This window comes from Pristiophorus japonicus, chromosome 2 (assembly GCF_044704955.1).
Source record: "Pristiophorus japonicus isolate sPriJap1 chromosome 2, sPriJap1.hap1, whole genome shotgun sequence".
Classification (NCBI taxonomy): Eukaryota; Metazoa; Chordata; class Chondrichthyes; family Pristiophoridae; genus Pristiophorus; species Pristiophorus japonicus.
In genome coordinates, this window is record NC_091978.1 from 103178256 (window position 1) to 103199933 (window position 21678).

Below are 21678 nucleotides of genomic sequence, written 5' to 3' on the forward strand. Positions count from 1 at the left end.
TAGCCTTCTTTAAGTTCTGGACCATGGTCTCTGAATTAACTGTTTCATTCTCCATCCTAATGCAGAATTCCACCATATTATGGTCACTCTTCCCCAAGGGGCCTCGCACAATGAGATTGCTAATTAATCCTCTCTCATTACACAACACCCAGTCTAAGATGGCCTCCCCCCTAGTTGGTTCCTCGACATATTGGTCTAGAAAACCATCCCTTATGCACTCCAGGAAATCCTCCTCCACCGTATTGCTTCCAGTTTGGCTCGCCCAATCTATGTGCATATTAAAGTCACCCATTATAACTGCTGCACCTTTATTGCATGCACCCCTAATTTCCTGTTTGATACCCTCCCCAACATCACTACTACTGTTTGGAGGTCTGTACACAACTCTCACTAACATTTTTGCCCTTTGGTGTTTTGCAGCTCTACCCATATAGATTCCACATCATCCAAGCTAATGTCTTTCCTAACTATTGCATTAATCTCCTCTTTAACCAGCAATGCTACCCCACCTCCTTTTCCTTTCATTCTATCCTTCCTGAAGTGGGTGCATCGCTTTTTGTTCCTGGACAGTCTTCTCCCACTAACTAATGCAGTGGACCACTTAATGTAATAACTGCAGTAAAATCCATGTTGGATAGATACTCTGACGGAAAAGATAGCAAACATTAAAAAAAATAATCAAATAAGCTATTTATAAATGCAAGATGAACAAAACGTGTGGAGCTTGGGAATGAAATCACTTCTTCAGAAAAATGTTTGAGGAAAAGAAAGACTTATCCTCGAATTGAGATTGTTTCACAAACACCAGATGACGGTGGTAAGAATTTTTAGAGATGGAGTGTCACTTGCTTTACGATCCTGAGGAACAAGTGTTGGAACATGTGTACTGGATGTATTTTCAATTTGTGGTGTTGAATTTTTAATGCTCACCATTAGAAGGCTGTTAATGGAATTAGTTTTAAGTTGGGTGAGTATTGTAACCATTCCATCTGGACAGCTCCCACTAGTTTGTTGCTGATGCAAAATTAATGGCTACTTCTCCTTGCTCGCGTCGACTGAATTGATTCTGATCAAAAGGTTTCCAAATACTTAGCATTCCCATTGTTGATCTGATTTCCTTATAAACCCCCGGTTATTCAGATGGAAGATATATTTTTAAGTGTTTGGATAAGGGATGTTAAACATAGAAACAAAGAAACATAGAAAATAGGTGCAGGAGTAGGCCATTCAGCCCTTCGAGCCTGCACCACCATTCAATGAGTTCATGGCTGAACATGCACTTCAGTACCCACTTCCTGCTTTCTCGCCATACCCCTTGATCCCCCGAGTAGTAAGGACTTCATCTAACTCCCTTTTGAATATATTTAGTGAATTGGCCACAACTACTTTCTGTGGTAGAGAATTCCACAGGTTCACCACTCTCTGGGTGAAGAAGTTTCTCCTCATCTCGGTCCTAAATGGCTTACCCCTTATCCTTAGAGTGTGACCCCTGGTTCTGGACTTCCCCAACATTGGGAACATTCTTCCTGCATCTAACCTGTCTAAACCCGTCAGAATTTTAAACGTTTCTATGAGGTCCCCTCTCATTCTTCTGAACTCCAGTGAATACAAGCCCAGTTGATCCAGTCTTTCTTGATAGGTCAGTCCCACCATCCCGGGAATCAGTCTGGTGAATCTTCGCTGCACTCCCTCAATAGCAAGAATGTCCTTCCTCAAGTTAGGAGACCAAAACTGTACACAATACTCCAGGTGTGGCCTCACCAAGGCCCTGTACAACTGTAGCAACACCTCCCTGCCCCTGTACTCAAATCCCCTCGCTATGAAGGCCAACATGCCATTTGCTTTCTTAATCGCCTGCTGTACCTGCATGCCAACCTTCAATGACTGATGTACCATGACACCCAGGTCTCGTTGCACCTCCCCTTTTCCTAATCTGTCACCATTCAGATAATAGTCTGTCTCTCTGTTTTTACCACCAAAGTGGATAACCTCACATTTATCCACATTATACTTCATCTGTCATGCATTTGCCCACTCACCTAACCTATCCAAGTCACTCTGCAGCCTCTTAGCATCCTCCTCGCAGCTCACACTGCCACCCAACTTAGTGTCATCCGCAAATTTGGAGATACTACATTTAATCCCCTCGTCTAAATCATTAATGTACAATGTAAACAGCTGGGGCCCCAGCACAGAACCTTGCTGTACCCCACTAGTCACTGCCTGCCATTCTGAAAAGTACCCATTTACTCCTACTCTTTGCTTCCTGTCTGACAACCAGTTCTCAATCCACATCAGCACACTACCCCCAATCCCATGTGCTTTAACTTTGCACATTAATCTCTTGTGTGGGACCTTGTCGAAAGCCTTCTGAAAGTCCAAATATACCACATCAACTGGTTCTCCCTTGTCCACTTTACTGGAAACATCCTCAAAAAATTCCAGAAGGTTTGTCAAGCATGATCTCCCTTTCACAAATCCATGCTGACTTGGACCTATCATGTCACCATTTTCCAAATGCACTGCTATGACATCCTTAATAATTGATTCCATCATTTTACCCACTACTGAGGTCAGGCTGACCGGTCTATAATTCCCTGTTTTCTCTCTCCCTCCTTTTTTAAAAAGTGGGGTTACATTGGCTACCCTCCACTCGATAGGAACTGATCTAGAGTCAATGGAATTTTTGAAAATGACTGTCAATGCATCCGCTATTTCCAAGGCCACCTCCTTAACTACTCTGGGATGCAGTCCATCAGGCCCTGGGGATTTATCGGCCTTCAATCCCATCAATTTCCCCAACACAATTTCCCGACTAATAAAGATTTCCCTCAGTTCCTCCTCCTTACTAGACCCTCTGACCCCTTTTATATCCGGAAGGTTGTTGGTGTCCTCCTTAGTGAATACCGAACCAAAGTACTTGTTCAATTGGTCTGCCATTTCTTTGTTCGCCGTTATGACTTCCCCTGATTCTGACTGCAGGGGACCTACGTTTGTCTTTACTAACCTTTTTCTCTTTACATACCTATAGAAACTTTTGCAATCCGCCTTAATATTCCCTGCAAGCTTCTTCTCGTACTCCATTTTCCCTGCCCTAATCAAACCCTTTGTCCTCCTCTGCTGAGTTCTAAATTTCTCCCAGTCCCCGGGTTCACTGCTATTTCTGGCCAATTTGTATGCCACTTCCTTGGCTTTAATACTATCCCTGATTTCCCTTTATAGCCACGGTTGAGCCACCTTCCCTTTTTTATTTTTACGCCAGTCAGGAATGTACAATTGTTGTAGTTCATCCATGCGGTCTCTAAATGCCTACCATTGCCCATCCACAGTCAACCCCTTAAGTATCATTCGCCAACCTATCCTAGCCAATTCACGCCTCATACCTTTAAAGTTAGCCTTCTTTAAGTTCTGGACCATGGTCTCTTAATTAACTGTTTCATTCTCCATCCTAATGCAGAATTCCACCATATTATGGTCACTCTTCCCCAAGGGGCCTCGCACAATGAGATTGCTAATTAATCCTCTCTCATTACACAACACCCAGTCTAAGATGGCCTCCCCCCTAGTTGGTTCCTCGACATATTGGTCTAGAAAACCATCCATTATGCACTCCAGGAAATCCTCCTCCACCGTATTGCTTCCAGTTTGGCTCGCCCAATCTATGTGCATAATAAAGTCACCCATTATAACTGCTGCACCTTTATTGCATGCACCCCTAATTTCCTGTTTGATACCCTCCCCAACATAACTACTACTGTTTGGAGGTCTGTACACAACTCCCACTAACATTTTTTGCCCTTTGGTGTTCTGCAGCTCTACTCATATAGATTCCACATCATCCAAGCTAATGTCCTTCCTAACTATTGCATTAATCTCCTCTTTAACCAGCAATGCTACCCCACCTCCTTTTCCTTTTATTCTATCCTTCCTGAATGTTGAATACCCCTGGATGTTGAGTTCCCAGCCCTGATCATCCTGGAGCCACGTCTCCGTAATCCCAATCACATTATATTTGTTAACATCTATTTGCACAGTTAATTCATCCACCTTATTGCGGATACTCCTTGCATTAAGACACAAAGCCTTCAGGCTTCTTTTTTTTTAAAGCTGTTTTGGGTACCCAGTATCAGTGTTAAGCACTTCTATGTTGGGTGCTGTACAACAAGATATCGAGACTGAGTTTTGTCTTGGTAAAGCTCCATAAATGAGTGGAAAAGTTAGTAGAGGTCACCACCACCAGATTTGCCCATTTTCATCCAACATGTATTTTCACAAAGAAGTTCTTTCAGCGCACCAGAAATAGGTGACAAATGTTATATAAAAAGATGAAGCATTATTGACTACTTTTTAGCTTGGTATTAGCTCCTGTAATTGTCATGATACATAGGGAGTTAACAGCTTAACTCGAGAAGATGGTTCGACTCGTCTGTTATCTCAAAGTAGTTTACCTTAGGAACAAGCCAAGAAGAAAGAAAGACTTGGATATATAGTGTACCTTGCACGACCATTGGAGGTCTCAAAGCACTTTACAGCCACTGAAGTACTTTTGGAGTGTAGTCACAGTTGTAATGTGGGAAACGCGACAACCAATGTGTGCACAGCAAGCTCCCACAAACAGCAATGTGTTAATGACTAGATAATCTGTTTTTGTTCTGTTGGTTGAGGGATAAATATTGGCCAGGCCATCAGGGATAACTCCCATGCTCTTCGAAACAGTGCTATGGGATTTTTTACGTCGACCTGAGAGAACAAACATCGCCTTGGTTTAACATCTCATCTGAAAGACAGCACCTTCAACAGTTCAGCACTCACTTAACACTGCACTGGAGTGTCAGCCTAGATTTATGTGCTGAAGTCCCTCGAGTGGGTCTTGAACCCACAGTCTTCTGACTCAGAGGCGAGCATGCTACCCACGAGCCACAACTAATACTTGCAGCAAGTCAAGTCAAACACAAACATGCTGCTTTTGGTTCAGATATGGGTATGTTGGGCAGCTCCTTTTGAATTCAGCAGACAGTTTTTAAATTTGAGAAACTCTAGTATCACTTTCAGGGTCTTTTCTTTGCCTGGAATTTTAAAGTTGATGAATTTTAACTGGAGCCTATGTCGACAATCTATTTGGGACTTCCAAAAAGTATGAGCTAAGGTAGATACTTCCTGTAATAAAGGGAAAACTAATCGATATGCGAGAAGAATGATTACAATTAGCTTGTCTAAGTTGCTAATTATTATTTCTACTTTGTAAGAAGTTAGCAAAGTTTAACACCTACTGTGAAGTTTTTGCTATTTATTCACTGGTTCATTTACTCGTTAAGAACATAAGAAATAGGAGCAGGAGTAGGCTGTTCAGCCTTTAAAGACTGCTGTGCCACTCAATAAGATCATGGCTCATCTTCTACCTCAACTCACCTTCCCGCACTATTCACATATCCCTTGGTTCCCTGAATATTCAAAAATCTATCGATCTCTGTCTTGAATATACTCAACGACTGAGCATTCACAGCCTTCTGGGATCTATCAAGTGTGGTGAATCATTTCAAAGATTCACCACACTTTGGAGTGAAGAAATTTCCCCTCATCTCAGTCCTAAATAGCTGACCCATTATTCTGAAACTCTGCAAACAGGGAAAACATCCGCCAGCATCTACCCTGTCAAGCCCCTTAAGTATTTTGTACGTTTCAGCTCTCATTCTTCTAAACTCCAGGAAATATAGGCCTAATCTCCTCATTCTCTCCTCATAGGACAATCTCCCCATCCCAGGAATCAGTCGAGTGAACCTTCGAAGGCATTTGGTAGTTAAAGCCTAAAACAAGTGTGGAGGATAGGATAGAACTAGTAACTAAAGCAATATCACAGGCATACTACCAGAGTTGCCTCAATGTCAGGGCAAATGTAAATTGTGTCGATGACATAGGAAGTGAACGTTAAGCCGAGGGAATGGTCTGAGGTAAAAAGGGTGAAAAGATACCAAAATATAACAATTGTAATGTAATGCAACTAACATCATTAGGTGTCCATGCCATGTTCTGGCCTTTAAGCTAAAAGTGCACATCTTTATAAGTTTGCCTATATAAATTAGGCAGCTGGGGTTGTTAGATTACGCCTTTCAATAGAAAATAATTTGAAGTAATGGCCACCAATGTTCAGCAATGATTGCAGATTTTTTTTTTAACTCGTTTTTTCGTCATTAACTCTTTGGGCGAAGGGACTTCCATTCATTCAGGAGGCGGGTTGGCCATTTAAATACTTTAATGAGGCTGGCAACCACAGATTTACATTTTTACAGCTTTAACCCTAGCCAGTCGGGTTTCCCAGGCCTCTGGAAACCCAGCAGTTCAAAGGAGATGAGGACAGCCTTTACAGCAGTGCTTGTGGGCCAAGCCATCCAAGCTTCCCTTCTTCCCTTAAATCGGACTCCCCCATACAAAGACCCCCGACCAGGGATCGGACCCCCCACTGGGGTCGGGGATCGGACACCCAAGCTCCCACTAGCAGCTACAGGCTCCTTACCTGTAGCTGTGACCTGTTCCAGATTGCTTCCTACCCCACAGCATGCGGGGAAACCTGGACTTCCGTGTTTCTCGTCCGAAACTCTGCCTCCCCCGCTTACCAAACCCGCCCATGTCAATATCGGGCCCAAATTTTGGATCAATATGAACAATTAATGAAGAAATTTAGAAAGATTAACACATTCCTAATGAGAAAAGTAAATTAAGCAAAATATGAGTTTTTATAATAAGGAAAGGAATTAATGATGAAGTGAAATTGGGAAACATGATTCTGATTTTTTGAAATTGCATTGTGTGATGCAAAAATAAAAATAAAACCATATATTTAAGAGGCAGAATATGAGTTGTACAATGTCAGACTTTTTTTTAAACTTGCCATTCGGATATAAAATTCACAACTGAATTTAAGTTATTACACTCGTGTTTTTTAATTTAAGAATATCTATGGGAAGGAAAATATATGGAGTGTTTATAGCGGGGATGGAAAGGTAAAAAAGGTAAAAAGGGCCCAACTATCTCCATCTGAGACAATAACCAACAAACATGTATTGTTGATTGGAGCAGTTCTTGGATAAAGAATGTGAAGGCGTTGGTTTAAAGAATATAAAATTGTCAGGATACAAATCGTAACAATGCTACCCTCTGCTAAGAAAGGAGGGAGCGAGAAAACGGGGAATTATGGACCGGTTAGCCTGACATCAGTAGTGGGGAAAATGTTGGAATCAATTATTAAAGATGAAATAGCAGCACATTTGGAAAGCAGTGACGGGATCGGTCCAAGTCAGCATGGATTTATGAAGGGGAAATCATGCTTGACAAATCTTCTAGAATTTTTTGAGGATGTAACTGGTAGAGTGGAAAAGGGAGAACCAGTGGATGTGGTGTATTTGGACTTTCAAAAGGCTTTTGACAAGATTCCACACAAGAGATTCGTGTGCAAAATTAAAGCACGTGGTATTGGGGGTAATGTACTGACGCGGATAGAGAACTGGTTGGCAGACAAGAAGTAGAGAGTCGGGATAAACGGGTCCTTTTCAGAATGGCAGGCAGTGACTAGTGGGGTGCAGCAGGGCTCAATGCTGGGGCCCCAGCTATTTACAATATACACTAATGATTTAGACGAAGGAATTGAGTGTAATATCTCCAAGTTTGCGGATGACACTATGCTGGGTGGCGGTGTGAGCTGTGAGGAGGACGCTAAGAAGCTGCAGGGTGACTTGGGCTGGTTAGGTGAGTGGGAAAACGCATGGCAGATGCAGTATAATGTGGATAAATGTGAGGTTATCCACTTTAGTGGCAAAAACACGAAGGCAGAATATTATCTGAATGGTGGCAGATTAGGAAAAGGGGAGGTGCAACGAGACCTGGGTGTCATGGTACATCAGTCATTGAAAGTTGGCATGCAGGTACAGCAGGCGGTGAAGAAGGCAAATGGTATGTTGGCCTTCATAGCTAGGGGATTTGAGTACAGGAGCAGGGAGATCTTACTGCAGTTGTACAGGGCCTTGGTGAGGCCTCACCTGGAACAGTGAGTTCCTAATCTGAGGAAGGACATTCTTGCTATTGAGGGAGTGCAGCGAAGGTTCACCAGACTGATTCCTGGGATGGCAGGACTGACATATGATCGACTGGGCCTGTATTCACTGGAGTTTAGAAGGATGAGAGGGGATCTCATAGAAACATATAAAATTCTGACGGGACTGGACAGGTTAGATGCAGGAAGAATGTTCCCGATGTTGGGGAAGTCCAGAACCAGGGGACATAGTCTAAGGATAAGGAGTAAGCCATTTAGGACTGAGATGAGGAGAAACTTCTTCACTCAGAGAGTTGTTAGCCTGTGGAATTCCCTACCGCAGAGACTTGTTGATGCCAGTTCATTGGATATATTGAAGAGAGAGTTAGATACGGTTCTTACGGCTAAAGGGATCAAGGGGTATGGAGAGAAAGCAGGAAAGGGGTACTGAGGTGAATGATCAGCCATGATCTTATTGAATGGTGGTGCAGGCTCGAAGGGCTGAATGGCCTACTCCTGCACCTATTTTCTATGTTTCTGTGCCAGTGATCTTTTGCTTCCAGTTTGTGGCTGAACCTTTTAGCTATTAGGAATAACAGTAACATCTTCATTTTATTGGGTGTTAAATGTTTTTGCTAATCAAATAAGGTTCTATGTTCAAGATTAAAAATTGTTAAAAGGACATCATGTTTAATCTTCAAAATTAGTAATTAATGGGATGAAACAGCGTTTGTTGGGTAATAAATGTCAACACAGCTGAGGCATTCAATAGGGCTTTAGACCGGTTTCTCATTCCTGATTCTTCAGGTGGTAGAGGGATTTGAGCTTGGGGGGTTAAAGGGGATGAAAAAATGTCACCTAAAGTGGGTTGCATAGCCTTTTTTCCACCATTCTTAACTTAAATTTATAAGCAATAAAGTCATGAATCGGTTTTGCAGTAAGTTTTCTATCAGGTACTTCATGTACTGTCTTATTGTCTTTTATTACCTGTTTGTACTGTTATATCATGTGTTTTGCTCTTAGCTGGTAGCATACATGTTTGTAAGAAGATGACATTTACTTTTTAAAACTTTTTTTCAGTATATCCAGGGATGGAAGTTTTTGTATTTTCAGTTTGTATGCTGGCTGTCTACTCCTGTTGCATGGGATGAAGCAATGTTCCAAAAGCCATTAAAAATATAATTGCCTTGCTTTGTACTTTGTAAAGCAATTTATTCAAAAATGCTCTTCACCTACAGCAAGCAGCAAAGAAGATGTTGGATGCAGACTGTAAGATGAAACCCCATATTGTGTGATTTTAAGTGAAGTGTGATTTTCCTTTTGTAGTGTTCTGAGACAATGTGTTTTTGCAGAGTGAATTTGAAGGTGATAAATTGAAATAAGCTTTGTTTTTTGTAGAAAATAATATTTCAGTATAAATATCACTTGTGTAGTGTTCTGTAGAATTTCATTTTGTTCTTTGATATGGTTATACTTGTGTGAAACTGAGTAGTCCCATTATATCTCTGATCACACCATTCTTCAAACACAGCTTGAAGTACAAACCTTGGGTAACCCTGTTAATATTTTTATCTCCAGCTTTAATGACTAAAATAATCGATTCTGCTGTAGACACATGTCACTCACTGGAACTGTAATACTGACAACTACTGGCTTACATTGAGCCATTGTAATATTTAATATTTTCTTTAATACTTGAACTGTATTAGCATTTCTCCACAATGTACTCCACTCCCCACGACCCCCCACAAAGAACTGTAGTTTTAGAATGAGAAACTGCACTGTGTGAACAGACATCCCCAAGGTGTACTTTAGGTGAACAGTGTTTTTTTAGAATATTGAGCATGCTGATTTACAGACAGTTCTTCCTCCCTTCTCTTTTTAAACTCCGCATTCACATTTGAATTTCTCTCCCTTTTTTGACACTATTTCTTTCAGATGATTAAACAGGATATTGGTAGAAACAGACTCTCTGTTTGCTCAACATGGAGCTAGTGGTGTAATCAGGATAAGCCTAAAAAATTGAGCATAGAATAAAATATTTAAAAGAATGGGGGTGATCAAAAGCATTTTGAAGTTGCGTTAAGAAGTGCTGGGCCCCTAGATAATGCCCATGATTGTGCTCTCCATGAGTTTGTGTGAGGAGGAGCGAGGCAGAGGTTGGGTACTTGCGAAAATCAGAAAACTAGCCTGGCTGAAAACTTGGCTGTTTCCTTCTGAAGACAGGCTACAGAGCATCAAAGATTAAGACCTGGAATAGGGAAGGTGTAGGTTGATTCTATAGAGGGGGGGGGGGGGGTTGGGGAGGGGTGGGGTCAGACAGTAAAATGATATATAAATATTTAGCTCTACTATTTAAGTGCATTACATTTTGTATGCTTTTTTGTTTGCTGTGTTTTCTCCTGGTCATGAAGATTAGATTGACAGAGCTAGATTAATTGTCTGAAAACTGCAACAATGTTTCATTTACAGATATCCCAGAAGAAGAGGCAAAATATTTGACTCAGAAACTAGAGCAGTTGAATGCCACAAGGGACCATGATGAGGTGGGTAAAGAAATAGAGCAATTGACTGTAATGTGACGTTCTGATGAAGAAAATAAAGCTAAGATGAAGCTCTGCAATTGTACAATTGTGAACTGATGACTGCAATATTCATAAATTGTTGAAATAGTCGTTTAACTGTCAGTAAGAGTGATTTTTTTGAAGAGCTCTTGCAAAAGGACACCCCAAAACTGTAAATGTGATTTCTCTTTTCAAAAATGAAAATTCAAAATGCGACCTATATTTTATTATAGCAAACGTAGTCCAACTATAAATGATAAAGCCTTACTACACCAAATCATTTCATTTTATTGATGGCTACATTTTTCTCAATTGCCATCCAGGTTGGATGTGATGCTTCACCATCAAAGGCATGGAATAGGATAACTGGTCCAGAGAACGATTCATTTTCAAGCATTCTCCTGATTTTCCATTTTTTGAAAGAGAAATTATTTCTGCACCATTAAATTTAAAAAAAAACATTTTTCTATTGTGTTTTCAAACAACAATCTTGGGATGGGAAGAGAATGGAGAAACTGGAAACAGCTCCTCATTCACCAATGGTTTGGACTTTTCAACCATAGCGACCAATATCAGTAGCTCCATTTTCTGGTTTAAACACCACAAGGCAGCCAATTGAATACTTAAATCGGATTGTTAACATCCCAATAGTGGAAAACATGGGCCAGAATTTGCTGCCGAAATAACAGCGTATATGCACATGTTATTAATATGTAAATCGTCCAGTAAGTTGTAATGAGGAAGAGATAGCCCACGAATTGCGAATCACCACAAGTTGCTGGACTATTTGCACTGCTTCACCGTTAGCTTCGCGAAGACGACAATCTCTCTGTTGGTTTTAAGAAATTGCTGCAGAAAGTTAGGGTTGGTACCTAGTGGGGTGCCGCAGGGATCAGTGCTCGGACCCCAACTATTTACAATCTATATTAATGACTTGGAACAAGGGACTGAGTGTAATGTAGCCAAGTTTGCTGACGGTACAAAGATGGGAGGAAAAGCAATGTGTGAGGAGGACACAAAATAGCTGTAAAAGGACATAGACAGGCTAGGTGAGTGGGCAAGAATTTGGCAGATGGAGTATAATGTTGGAAAGTGTGAGGTCATGCACTTTGGCAGAAAAAAAATCAAAGAGCAAGTTATTATTTAAATGGAGAAAGATTGCAAAGTGCTGCAGTACAGTGGGACCTGGGGGTACTTGTGCATGAAACACAAAAGGATAGTATGCAGGTACAACAAGTGATCAGGAAGGCCAATGGAATCTTGGCCTTTATTGCAAAGGGGATGGAGTATAAAAGCAGGGAAGTCATGCTACAGCTGTACAGGGTATTGGTGAGGCCACACCTGGAATACTGCAGTTTTGGTTTCCATATTTGCGAAAGGATATGCTTGCTTTGGAGGCAGTTCAGAGAAGGTTCACGAGATTGATTCCGGAGAGGGGGTTGACTTATGAGGAAAGGTTGAGTAGGTTGGGCCTCTACTCATTGGAATTCAGAAGAATGAGAGGTGATCTTATCGAAATGTATAAGATTATGAGGGGGCTTGACAAGGTGGATGCAGAGAGGATGTTTCCACTGATGAGGGAGACTAGAACGAGAGGGCATGATCTTAGAATAAGGGCCGCCCATTTAAAACTGAGATGAGGAGAAATTTCTTCTCTGAGGGTTGTAAATCTGTGGAATTTACTGCCTCAGAGAGCTGTGGAAGCCAGGACATTGAATAAATTTAAGACAGAAATAGACAGTTTCTTTAACGATAAGGGGGTAAGGAGTTATGGGGAGCGAGCAAGGAAGTGGACCTGAGTCCATGATCGGATCAGCCATGATCGTATTAAATGGTGGAGCAGGCTTGAGGGACCGTATGGCCTACTCCTGCTCCTATTTCTTATGTCCTTATGTACTCAACAGCTTAAGTACCTTTTAATCATAGAATCATATTAATTTACAGCACAGAAGGAGGCCATTCGGCCCATTATGTCTGTGCCGGCCGAAAAAGAGCTATCCTGCCTAATCTCCTTTTCCAGCTCTTGGTCTGTAGGTTACGGCACTTCAAGTGCATATCCAAGTACTTTTTCAATGCGATGAGTGTTTTTTCCTCTACCACCCTTTCAGGCTGTCTCCCGGATGCCTTCTTAACCACCTTATCTTCCTGTCCTGCTATCTCCAGGGATCTGTGGACATCCACTCCAAGGTCCCCCTGTTCCTCTCCACTTCTCAGTATCCTACCATTTATTGTGTATTCCCTTGCCTGGTTAGTCCTCCCAAATGCATTACCTAACACTTCTCTGGACTGAATTCCATTTGTCACTTTTCTGCCCCCTGATCAGTCCATTGATATCTTCCAGTCTACAGCTTTCTTCTTCACTATCAACCACACGGCCAATTTTTGTATCATCTGTAAACTACTTAATCATGACCCCTACATTCAAGTCTAAATCATTGATATATACCACAAAAAGCAAAGGATCTTGCACTGAATCCCGTGGATCCCCACTGGAAACAGCCTTCCAGTTACAAAAACACCCATCAACCATTACCTTTAGCTTCCTGATCCAATTTTTAATATAGAGATTTATATTCCTGCAATGCCGCTCAACCTCTCCGGCCCAGAAAAGAAACAATTGAAACTGCAGTCTCATTCCTGCAGGTAGTGAATTGTTCAATATCTTTAAATTAAAAATGTTTTTTTCTTAGTTTTCCTTTCTGTCTCTTTTCTCTCTCTCTCCTAATCCAGTCTTTCTTTCCCTCTCTTTATTTCACTTTCTGTGCTTGATTTGATTCTAATTAACCTGATTTCCTTCTCTGTCATTCCTCTGTTTCTTCTTAATCCTCAAATGAAATTGGTTAAGGAGATACACTGTTGGTCCCATATCATTTACCAAGTTCCCAGATGCCCTGTTGCCCACATTGCGCCATTATCAGCTCACATTTTTCAAGCTAAAGAGTGAGGAAAAAGTCTAACTCAGAGCATGTGGCGTGAGATGCCCCGCTACAGCCAATTCTGGGCCATTAAAATAGGGATAATCAAGTCACAGTGGTTTTGTTCAAAATAATCTGCTAAGGTCTATGGGGTAGAATTTTCGCAGAGGTTCCATGATCTCCTGTGTAACTTATTTTGGTGGAAACCCCGGATAAATGGCATAAATGACCATTTATTTGGGTTTCTAGTGATTTTCCACTGACTAATGGAAGGAAAAGAACCCCCACGGAAATTATTGGCATATGTATATATTTTTTTCAGTTATAAAAATGTTTACAATTTTTTAACATCCTGTCCTAATATAGACCTGTCATTTTGATCCTTTCAATAAGGCTGTTCCAGTAACCTCTCTAGTGGGGAGGAGCTGCCATTGAAATGGAGCAGCTTTATTCATTTTAATGGTTACCTTGGGTAGATTATAACTTGGAAACGAATGGATAACAAAACAGGCTGCCAATTCGCTCTCACCCGTTTTCTACTATCGCAGAGTCAAAATCACTTCCCTTGATTTCAGACCAGCCTACGTGCTCAATTTTCCCCAAAGCTATTTTTTGGCGTACTTGAAGAGTTATGCCCGATTTTTGGAGCCAAAGTACGCCAAAACAAAATGTTCTAAGTTTCCCCGTTTGATTTTTTCATTTTGGCGCAGCCTAACCTATCCTTTAGTTTTGGGGGTGGAGCCTTGATCTGCTCCAAAAAGATCGGGTTGCCACGGTAACCAGGGACACAATGCGGGCTGAGGCTGCAAAGTAAAACATACAGCCAGCTCGCAACACATTAAAATACATTGCAGCAACTTACAAACACATTAAAATACATTGCATCAACTTAAAAACACATTAAAATACATTGCAGCAACTTACCTGCAATTATTAAAGTGTGCCCCCCCCACCCACCCCGATGCCGGTGCTAATCCCCGCCCCTATCCCAGGCCGAAGGACCTCCTGGTCCGCTCCCCCTGCCTGCCCCTCGCCCTGAGTGCCTTGTCGGTCTGCTTTACCCGCCTGACCCTAGCCCCCGAGTGGCTTGCCGGTCCACACCCCGTCCCTAGCCCTGGCTGAGTGGCCTCCTGGTCCGCTCCCCGACCCCTAGCACTAGCCGAGTGGCTTGCGGATCCGCTCCCCTGCCCCTAGCCCTGGCCGAGTGGCCTCCCGGTCCACTTGTCCACCTCTATCCCAGGCCAAATGGCTTCCCCGACCTCCCCCTCTCTCTTACCTCTCCTGCTGCTGCTGTACGGGCATCTGCTATACTTAGTTGCGCCGATTTCCTTACCTGCGCCGATTTCCTTAACTCTCCAGAAAGTTTTTCTGCAGAGGCCACACACGCTGGCCGAAGAAGAACTGGAGTAACTCTCAGCTGGCCAAACTTCCCTAAATGGCCAGAATTGGTGCAGGTGGCAGGTTATGCCCCCTTTGGCTGAAAAAAAAGTACCTAAAAAAATCGTAATTAACTGATGCAAATTGATCGGGGAAACTGTTTTTTTAACTTAAGCGAAAAAAAGAGGCCTGCTCCAAAAAAAACCCGCAGAAATCACTGGGAAAAATTGAGCCCATTATGTGTCAGCCGTGACTCATTGGTAGCACCCTCGCCTCTGAGTCAGAAGGTTGTGGGTTCAAATCTCACTCCAGGGACTTAAGTACAAAAATCTAAACTGACACCCCTGGCATCGGATAGCTTCATATGAAGCTTGCATTTTGATTCTTTGCATGTTAATAAGTTCTAATCATATTCTGAGTAAATATTACTGAAATTTTTAATAATAATGATGTAACCAATACTAGTATTGCCGCTGTTCCACCAATGGTACTTTGAATAAAATGAAATATGTGATTGTGTCTGATTAACTCTTTACTTTCCTGTGTCCTATCCAGTACTCAATTGGTGAAGAAGTTCAGAAGAAGCCTTTGCCCATTGTTCCCTCCCAGTGTTGTAAGTTTTTAAAAACGTGATTACCATCAAGTTTTCTGCAGTTTGAATCACTGTTCAGTGCTTTGCTTAGGAAGATTTGTTTGTTGTATTTTTCTTTCTCACATCTAAACTGCATATTATTTTTTGTTTCTTTCGAATATTCACCCTACAGCCTTTTATTTGAAAATTATAGTTGGATAATTCACCTGTACTAGGAGATATTTAAATATTTTATACTGAGTTCACTTAGTACTTTCTTAAAAACAAATCTAAAATTCCACTAGGCAGCTATGTGCTGCTATTTAGCTTTTTCAGGCAAATGTTACCTTTGTATGTTGAAAGAAGGGGACATTGTTGCATGGACATGCACAGTACTGCTCATATACATGCTTGCAGGATATGGATAGTTAATGCAAGCAAACTTGTGCTTTACTATTGTGTAAGATATTAATTTTAGAAACACAAATTAAATCAGTTTGTCAACAAAGCTAATACTGTATAGGTGAAATGCCTAATAATTAATGTATCTAGTTGGAGAATTTGTGTGTAAATAGGTTTTGTCCAAAATGAATGTAAATAGAATTTACTGTAACCATTTCAGTCCCCTAACACACCACAGAAACAGAGATACACAATAAGAATAACTTGCATTTATATAGCTCCTTGAACAAAAAAAACAATTCCAAGCAAGGATATATTGAGAGGGATGGTCAAAGAGGATTTTAAGGAGAGTTGAAGAAGCAGGAAGAGTTGGAGAGATGGAGGGTTTTAGGGAGCGAATTCCAGATCGTGGGGCCAAGGTTGATGAAGGCACAATGCCAATAATGGGGTGAAGGTAGTGGGAAGATGCGCAAGAGGCTGAAGTAAGAGGAATGGAGAATTCAGAGGGGTTTTAAGGCTAGAGAAGGTTGTAGAGATAATAAAGGGCCTCATTTTCCGGTGATGTCCGCTGCTGTTGTTGCCCTGGAAGGGCGGCAATGGCGGCGGTGAGCTCTTCTGGGTGGGCGGTGAGCTTGCAGGGCCCCACGTGGGGTTTCGGGGCCGGTTTTGTGGGGGCACGGAGCAGCACCACCTGAAAGAGTTCAGCCCCTGGTTGCGACAGCAGCTCGATTTTGGACTCCTGCCCAACCCGTACGCCCCACAGCGTACCCTGCTGGGACCGCCTGAAAAAACGACGGTCCTGCAGTGAGATAAGTATTGTTCATCTCAGGTAAATGTGTTCTTTTTATTTGTGATTTATGTTGTGGTGGCGTGGGCTATGGATTGAGAATGTTTTTAGTGGGTTTTCTTTCAAGTTTTTTTCTTCCCAGGCCTCTCTTGGAGTGCTCCTGGGCCGGCTCTTTAGCTCGGGATTTTCCCATGCTCAGCCGGCCTAGCACCCTAAGAGAGGTGAACAATGCCTCCCTTAGCTCTCCGCCCACACTTAGGGCCCAGCTGCCCAATTTTGATGATTGAGGCGCAAATGTTTCCCGGGCTCAAACTGTACCATTACCACCCCGAAATCAGCAAAGCCGAAAATCCAACCCAAAGTGGGGCAAGGCAGTCAGTATATGTAAGGATGCGACTGCTGCCAATGAACCAGAAATGGACTGCCCATGCGCCTGCTCGTTCATCACTAGTTCATTAAAATAAAAATTTAAATGCTGGGAGTGAGTAGCTGGTTCAAAAATGTCGGGAGGGAGCGGGCTGGTTCAAAAATGCCAGGAGGGAGCAGGGAGATGTCAGGAATGAGCAGGAAAAATGTCAGGAGGCAGCGGGCTGCTTCAGAAATACCAAGAGGGAGCGGCCTGCTTCAAAAATGCTAGGAGAGAGCAGGAAAATTGCTGGGAGGGTGTGGGAAAAATGCTGGGAAGGATCAGGAAAATGCCAGGAGGGAGCGGGAAAAATGCCACAAGGGAGCAGGATGAACGTCGGGAGGGAACGGGAAAATTGTCGGGAGGGAGCAAGAAAAATCGCGGGAGGGAGCGAGAAAAATGCCAGGAGGGAGCGGGAAAAATGTCGGGAGGGAGCCTGAATGCCAGTCAAAAATGCTCTGTGGAATAAAAAAAGAACCTCCGGTTCCAGATTAATGTGCAGTATGCTTTTGGCAGGAGTCACTCCGTATATCTAAACAGGATGTCGATTTTCGCTCCCATTGCCTGGCATTAACGGGGTAGACCTAAAAATGGGGCCCCTTTAACACTGGCGATGTGATTGGCACCATTTTACAAGGGCCCGTCCTCCATGTGTCCAAAGCGGCCGCCAGGTTCAAGCAAATAGGCCCCTTGTAATATGGTCATATTACCATTTTAGATAGGAACAGGTCAGAGCCTGCAGAATGCCCCAAGAGCCAGAGTGCATTTCTAGGGACCACAAAAATAACCTGAGCTGCTTGCACCCTACGACCCCACCCCACCTGCAGTGGCAGGAGTGCCAGTCTGTTTTCCTTTGCCGAATCTGGCAAGCTGCCTGTTTGGGGCCCTACAGCTTGCCTGGCGAATTCTAAATGAAGCCAGATACTCAAAATCACAGGAGCCACTTCTCCGCCTGAATGAGCAGCCGGTCAGTGCGCTCGGTCGGTTGGCCACCCAAAAGTCAAAATCAACCCCAACGATGAGAGGTTTACATTCGAGTGGTTGGAAATCAGTGAGGACAGGGGTGATGGGTGACCAGGACTGGTGCAGGATAGAAGCAGAGTTGGATGAGTTAACCTTTACCGGTCTGGAATTGACAAAGACATGGATGAAGATTTCAGCAGCAGATGAGTTGAGGTAGGTGCAGAGGCAGACAATGCTACAGAGGTGGAAGTAGGTGGTTTTTCTGATGAGAGGATATGGGGTCAGAAGTTCAGTTTAAGATCAAAAGGAACAGTCTGCTTCAGCTAGGGAGGGGTATGGAATCAGCGGCAATTGTACATAGTTTATACGGGCCCAAGTTTCGAGCCGCGCCTAGAACGGCGCAGTCCCGACCTGGACGCCCGTTTTTCGCGCCACAAAGTGCGCCTAAAAAAACCCTCCGTATTCTCCACCTCCCTGCAGGTGCTCTGGCCCTCGGCGCAGCGCAACAGGAGCTGTAGGGGGCGGAGCCAGGTCCCTGTGCTGAAAACAGTGCCGGGACCTCTGCACATGCGCGCTACAGTGGGCGCGCAAGTGCAGTAGCTCCAGGCGCCTGAAACTGTGTGGGAGGGGCCGAAGCACACAGCCCCTAGCCCTGGCCGAATGGCCTCACTGGGGCTGTGTGAATAAGGCTCCTCCCACGGCCAGCTCCTGCTTCCTTCCGACCCGACTCGACTCCAGCTTCCCGCCCCCGGACCGGACCGGATTCCTGCTCCCGCTCCCCCCCCCGGACTGGACCCGACCCGACTCCCGCTCCCGCTCCCTCCCCCCCCCCCCCCCCCCAGACTGGACCTGACCCGACTCCCGCTTCTCCCCCCCCCGCCCCCCCCCCACCCGACTGGACCCGACCCGACTCCTGCTCCCCCCTGCCCCCGGACTGGATCCGACCTGACCTCCCTCTCCCCGACCTGACCTCCCTCTCCCTCCCTCCCTCCCCCTCCCTCCCTCCCTCCCTCCCACCACCCCCCCGACCTGACCCAACGCCACCTACCTGTAAATCTGGTGCTGGGGACGGGCCCTGCCCGAAGTCTCAGGCCTGGCCCGTTCAGCCTCCCTCCCCCTTCTCCTTCCCCCCCCCCCCCATTCTCCTTCCCCCCTCCCCATTCTCCTTTCCCCCCCCCATCTCTTTCCCCACCCCATCTCCTTCCCCCCCCATCTCCTTCTCCCCCCATCTCCTTCCCCCCATCTCCTTTCTCCCCCTTCTCCTCTTCTTCCCCATCCCTCCCCCTTCTCCCCCATCCCTCCCCTTACTCCCCCATCCCTCCCCCTTCCCTCCCTCTGCTCCCCCCCTCTCTCCCTCTACCCCCCTCCTCCCCCTCCCCTCGCTGTCAGAAACACAGACACTGACAGACAGAGAATGAGAGAGACACACAGACAGACAGAGAAATAGAGACACTGACAGAGACACACTGGGGGGGGGCAACCCAGCACGCTGTTGGAGGGCTCCAGGTGCTGCAGTCGGTAAGTAGAAAATGTTTTATTTATTGATTTAAAAAAAAAAATTATTTCTTATTAATTTTTTTTGATTGATTTATTGGTTGATTTATTGATGTATTTATCATTTATTATTGATGATGGCTCTTTATTTGTAAAACTGAAGTGTTTAATGTTTGTAAACTTCCCTTTAAACTCCCCCCCCCCCCCCCACCATTCCCTACGCCTGATTTGTAACCTACGCCTGATTTTCTAAAATGTAGACAAGGTTTTTTCGAGCGTACAAAAATATTCACTTACTCCATTCTAAGTTAGTTTGGAGTAAGTTTTCACTGACGAAACTTTGAAAACAGGCGTAAGTGGCCGGACACGCCCCCTTTTGAAAAAAAAATTCTGTTCCAAAGTGAAACTGTTCTAACTGACTAGAACTGGAGAAAACTAAATGACGAGAATTCCGATTTCTAAGATACTCCATTCCACACCAGTTGCTCCTAAAAATCAGGAGCAAATCATGTGGAAACTTGGGGCCTTAATGTGGAAGCTGAGTCCATGCCTGGCAATGATATTGCCAGGGGCAGTGTTATATATGTAAACTTGTATTTACTCTGTACAGTCACCAGAGGGCTCATCCCCTGGAGTCCCAAGGGAGCCCATAATCCCTTGGGAGCACAGGTATTTAAGGAAGCCTCACAGGTTGGAGAGGCACTCTGGAGACCTGCAATAAAAGACTACGGTCACACTTTACTTTGAGCTCACAGTGTTCAGTTTGGCGCTTTCTCCATACATAACAACTGGCGACGAGATACAGATAGCGAACCCAAAGATGCAGAGAACAGTGGCCACCCTGGAGAAATTCTCGGAAGGAGATGATTGGGAAACTTTTGTGGAGCGACTAGACCAATACTTCATGGCCAACGAGCGAGATAGGGAAGAGAACGATGCCAAACAAAGGGCGATCCTCCTCACCGTCTGTGGGGCACCAACGTATGGCCTCATGAAGAATCTGCTTACTCCAGCGAAACCCACGGAGAAATCGTACGATGATTTGTGCACATTGGTCCGGGAGCATTTGAACCCGAAGGAAAGTATTCTGATCGCGAGGTACCGGTTCTACACCTACAAAAGGTCTGAAGGCCAGGAAGTGGCGAGTTATGTCGCAGAGCTAAGATGCCTTGCAGGACATTGCGAATTTGAAGGACATTTGGAGCACATGCTGAGAGACTTTTTTGTACTTGGCATTGGCCACGAAACCATACGTGGCAAACTTTTGACTGTAGAGATCCCAACCTTGAGTAAGGCCATAGCGATAGCCCAGGTGTTCATTGCTACCAGTGACAATACTAAGCAAATCTCTCAGCACACAAGTGCTGCTACAAGTACTGTGAACAAAGTGATGTTGTTTTCAAATCGCAATGTACAGGGTAGATCACACATGCCTGCAGCAACACGTCCGCAGATGTCTGAGTCCACCATCAAGGGTGATGAATGCAAGGCCATTAACACCTTGTTGGCGCTGCGGGGGTGATCATCATTTCCATTCATGCCGATTCAAAAGGGTACATTTGCAAGGGCTGTGGAACAATGGGACACCTCCAACGTATGTGCAGGCGAGCTGCAAATCCTGTTAAACCTGCAAACCACCATGTTGCAGAGAAGGACAGATCCACAGAGGATCATGACGAACCAGATCCTCAGACCAAGGAGGCAGAAGTACATGGGGTGCACACATTCACCACGAATTGTCCCCGATAATGCTGAATGTTGAACTAAATGGACTCCCGGTGTCAATGGAGCTGGACACCGGGCGCAAGCCAGTCCATCATGGGCAAAAAGACTTTTGAGAAACTGTGGTGCAGCAAGGCCTCAAGGCCAGTCTTAACTCAAATTCGCACGAAACTAAGAACTTACATGAAAGACCTGATTCCTGTAATCGGCAGTGCTACCGTAAAGGTCTCCTACGCTGGAGCAGTGCACATGCTACCACTCTGGGTGGTACCGGCGATGGTCCCACGCTGCTCGGCAGGAGCTGGCTGGGAAAGATACACTGGAACTGGGACGACGGCCAAGCGCTATCTCCTGCTGACGACACTTCGTGTGCCCAAGTCTTAACCAAGTTCCTGTCATCGTTCAAACCAGGCATCAGGAAATTCCAAGGAGCAAAAGTGCAGATCCACCTAAT

The 21678-nt window shown here is 44.2% G+C and overlaps 1 protein-coding gene across 1 annotated transcript in view; it reads left to right on the forward strand.

Annotated features, from left to right (window-relative positions):
• The window catches only part of LOC139240107 (protein unc-13 homolog B-like), an 893314-nt gene that overhangs the window by 535204 nt on the left and 336432 nt on the right, over window positions 1-21678 (forward strand). The window contains exons 6-7 of the mRNA XM_070868486.1: window positions 10496-10569; window positions 15435-15492. Coding sequence (XP_070724587.1) covers window positions 10496-10569; window positions 15435-15492 — 132 coding nt within the window. The remainder of the gene's footprint in view (window positions 1-10495; window positions 10570-15434; window positions 15493-21678) is intronic.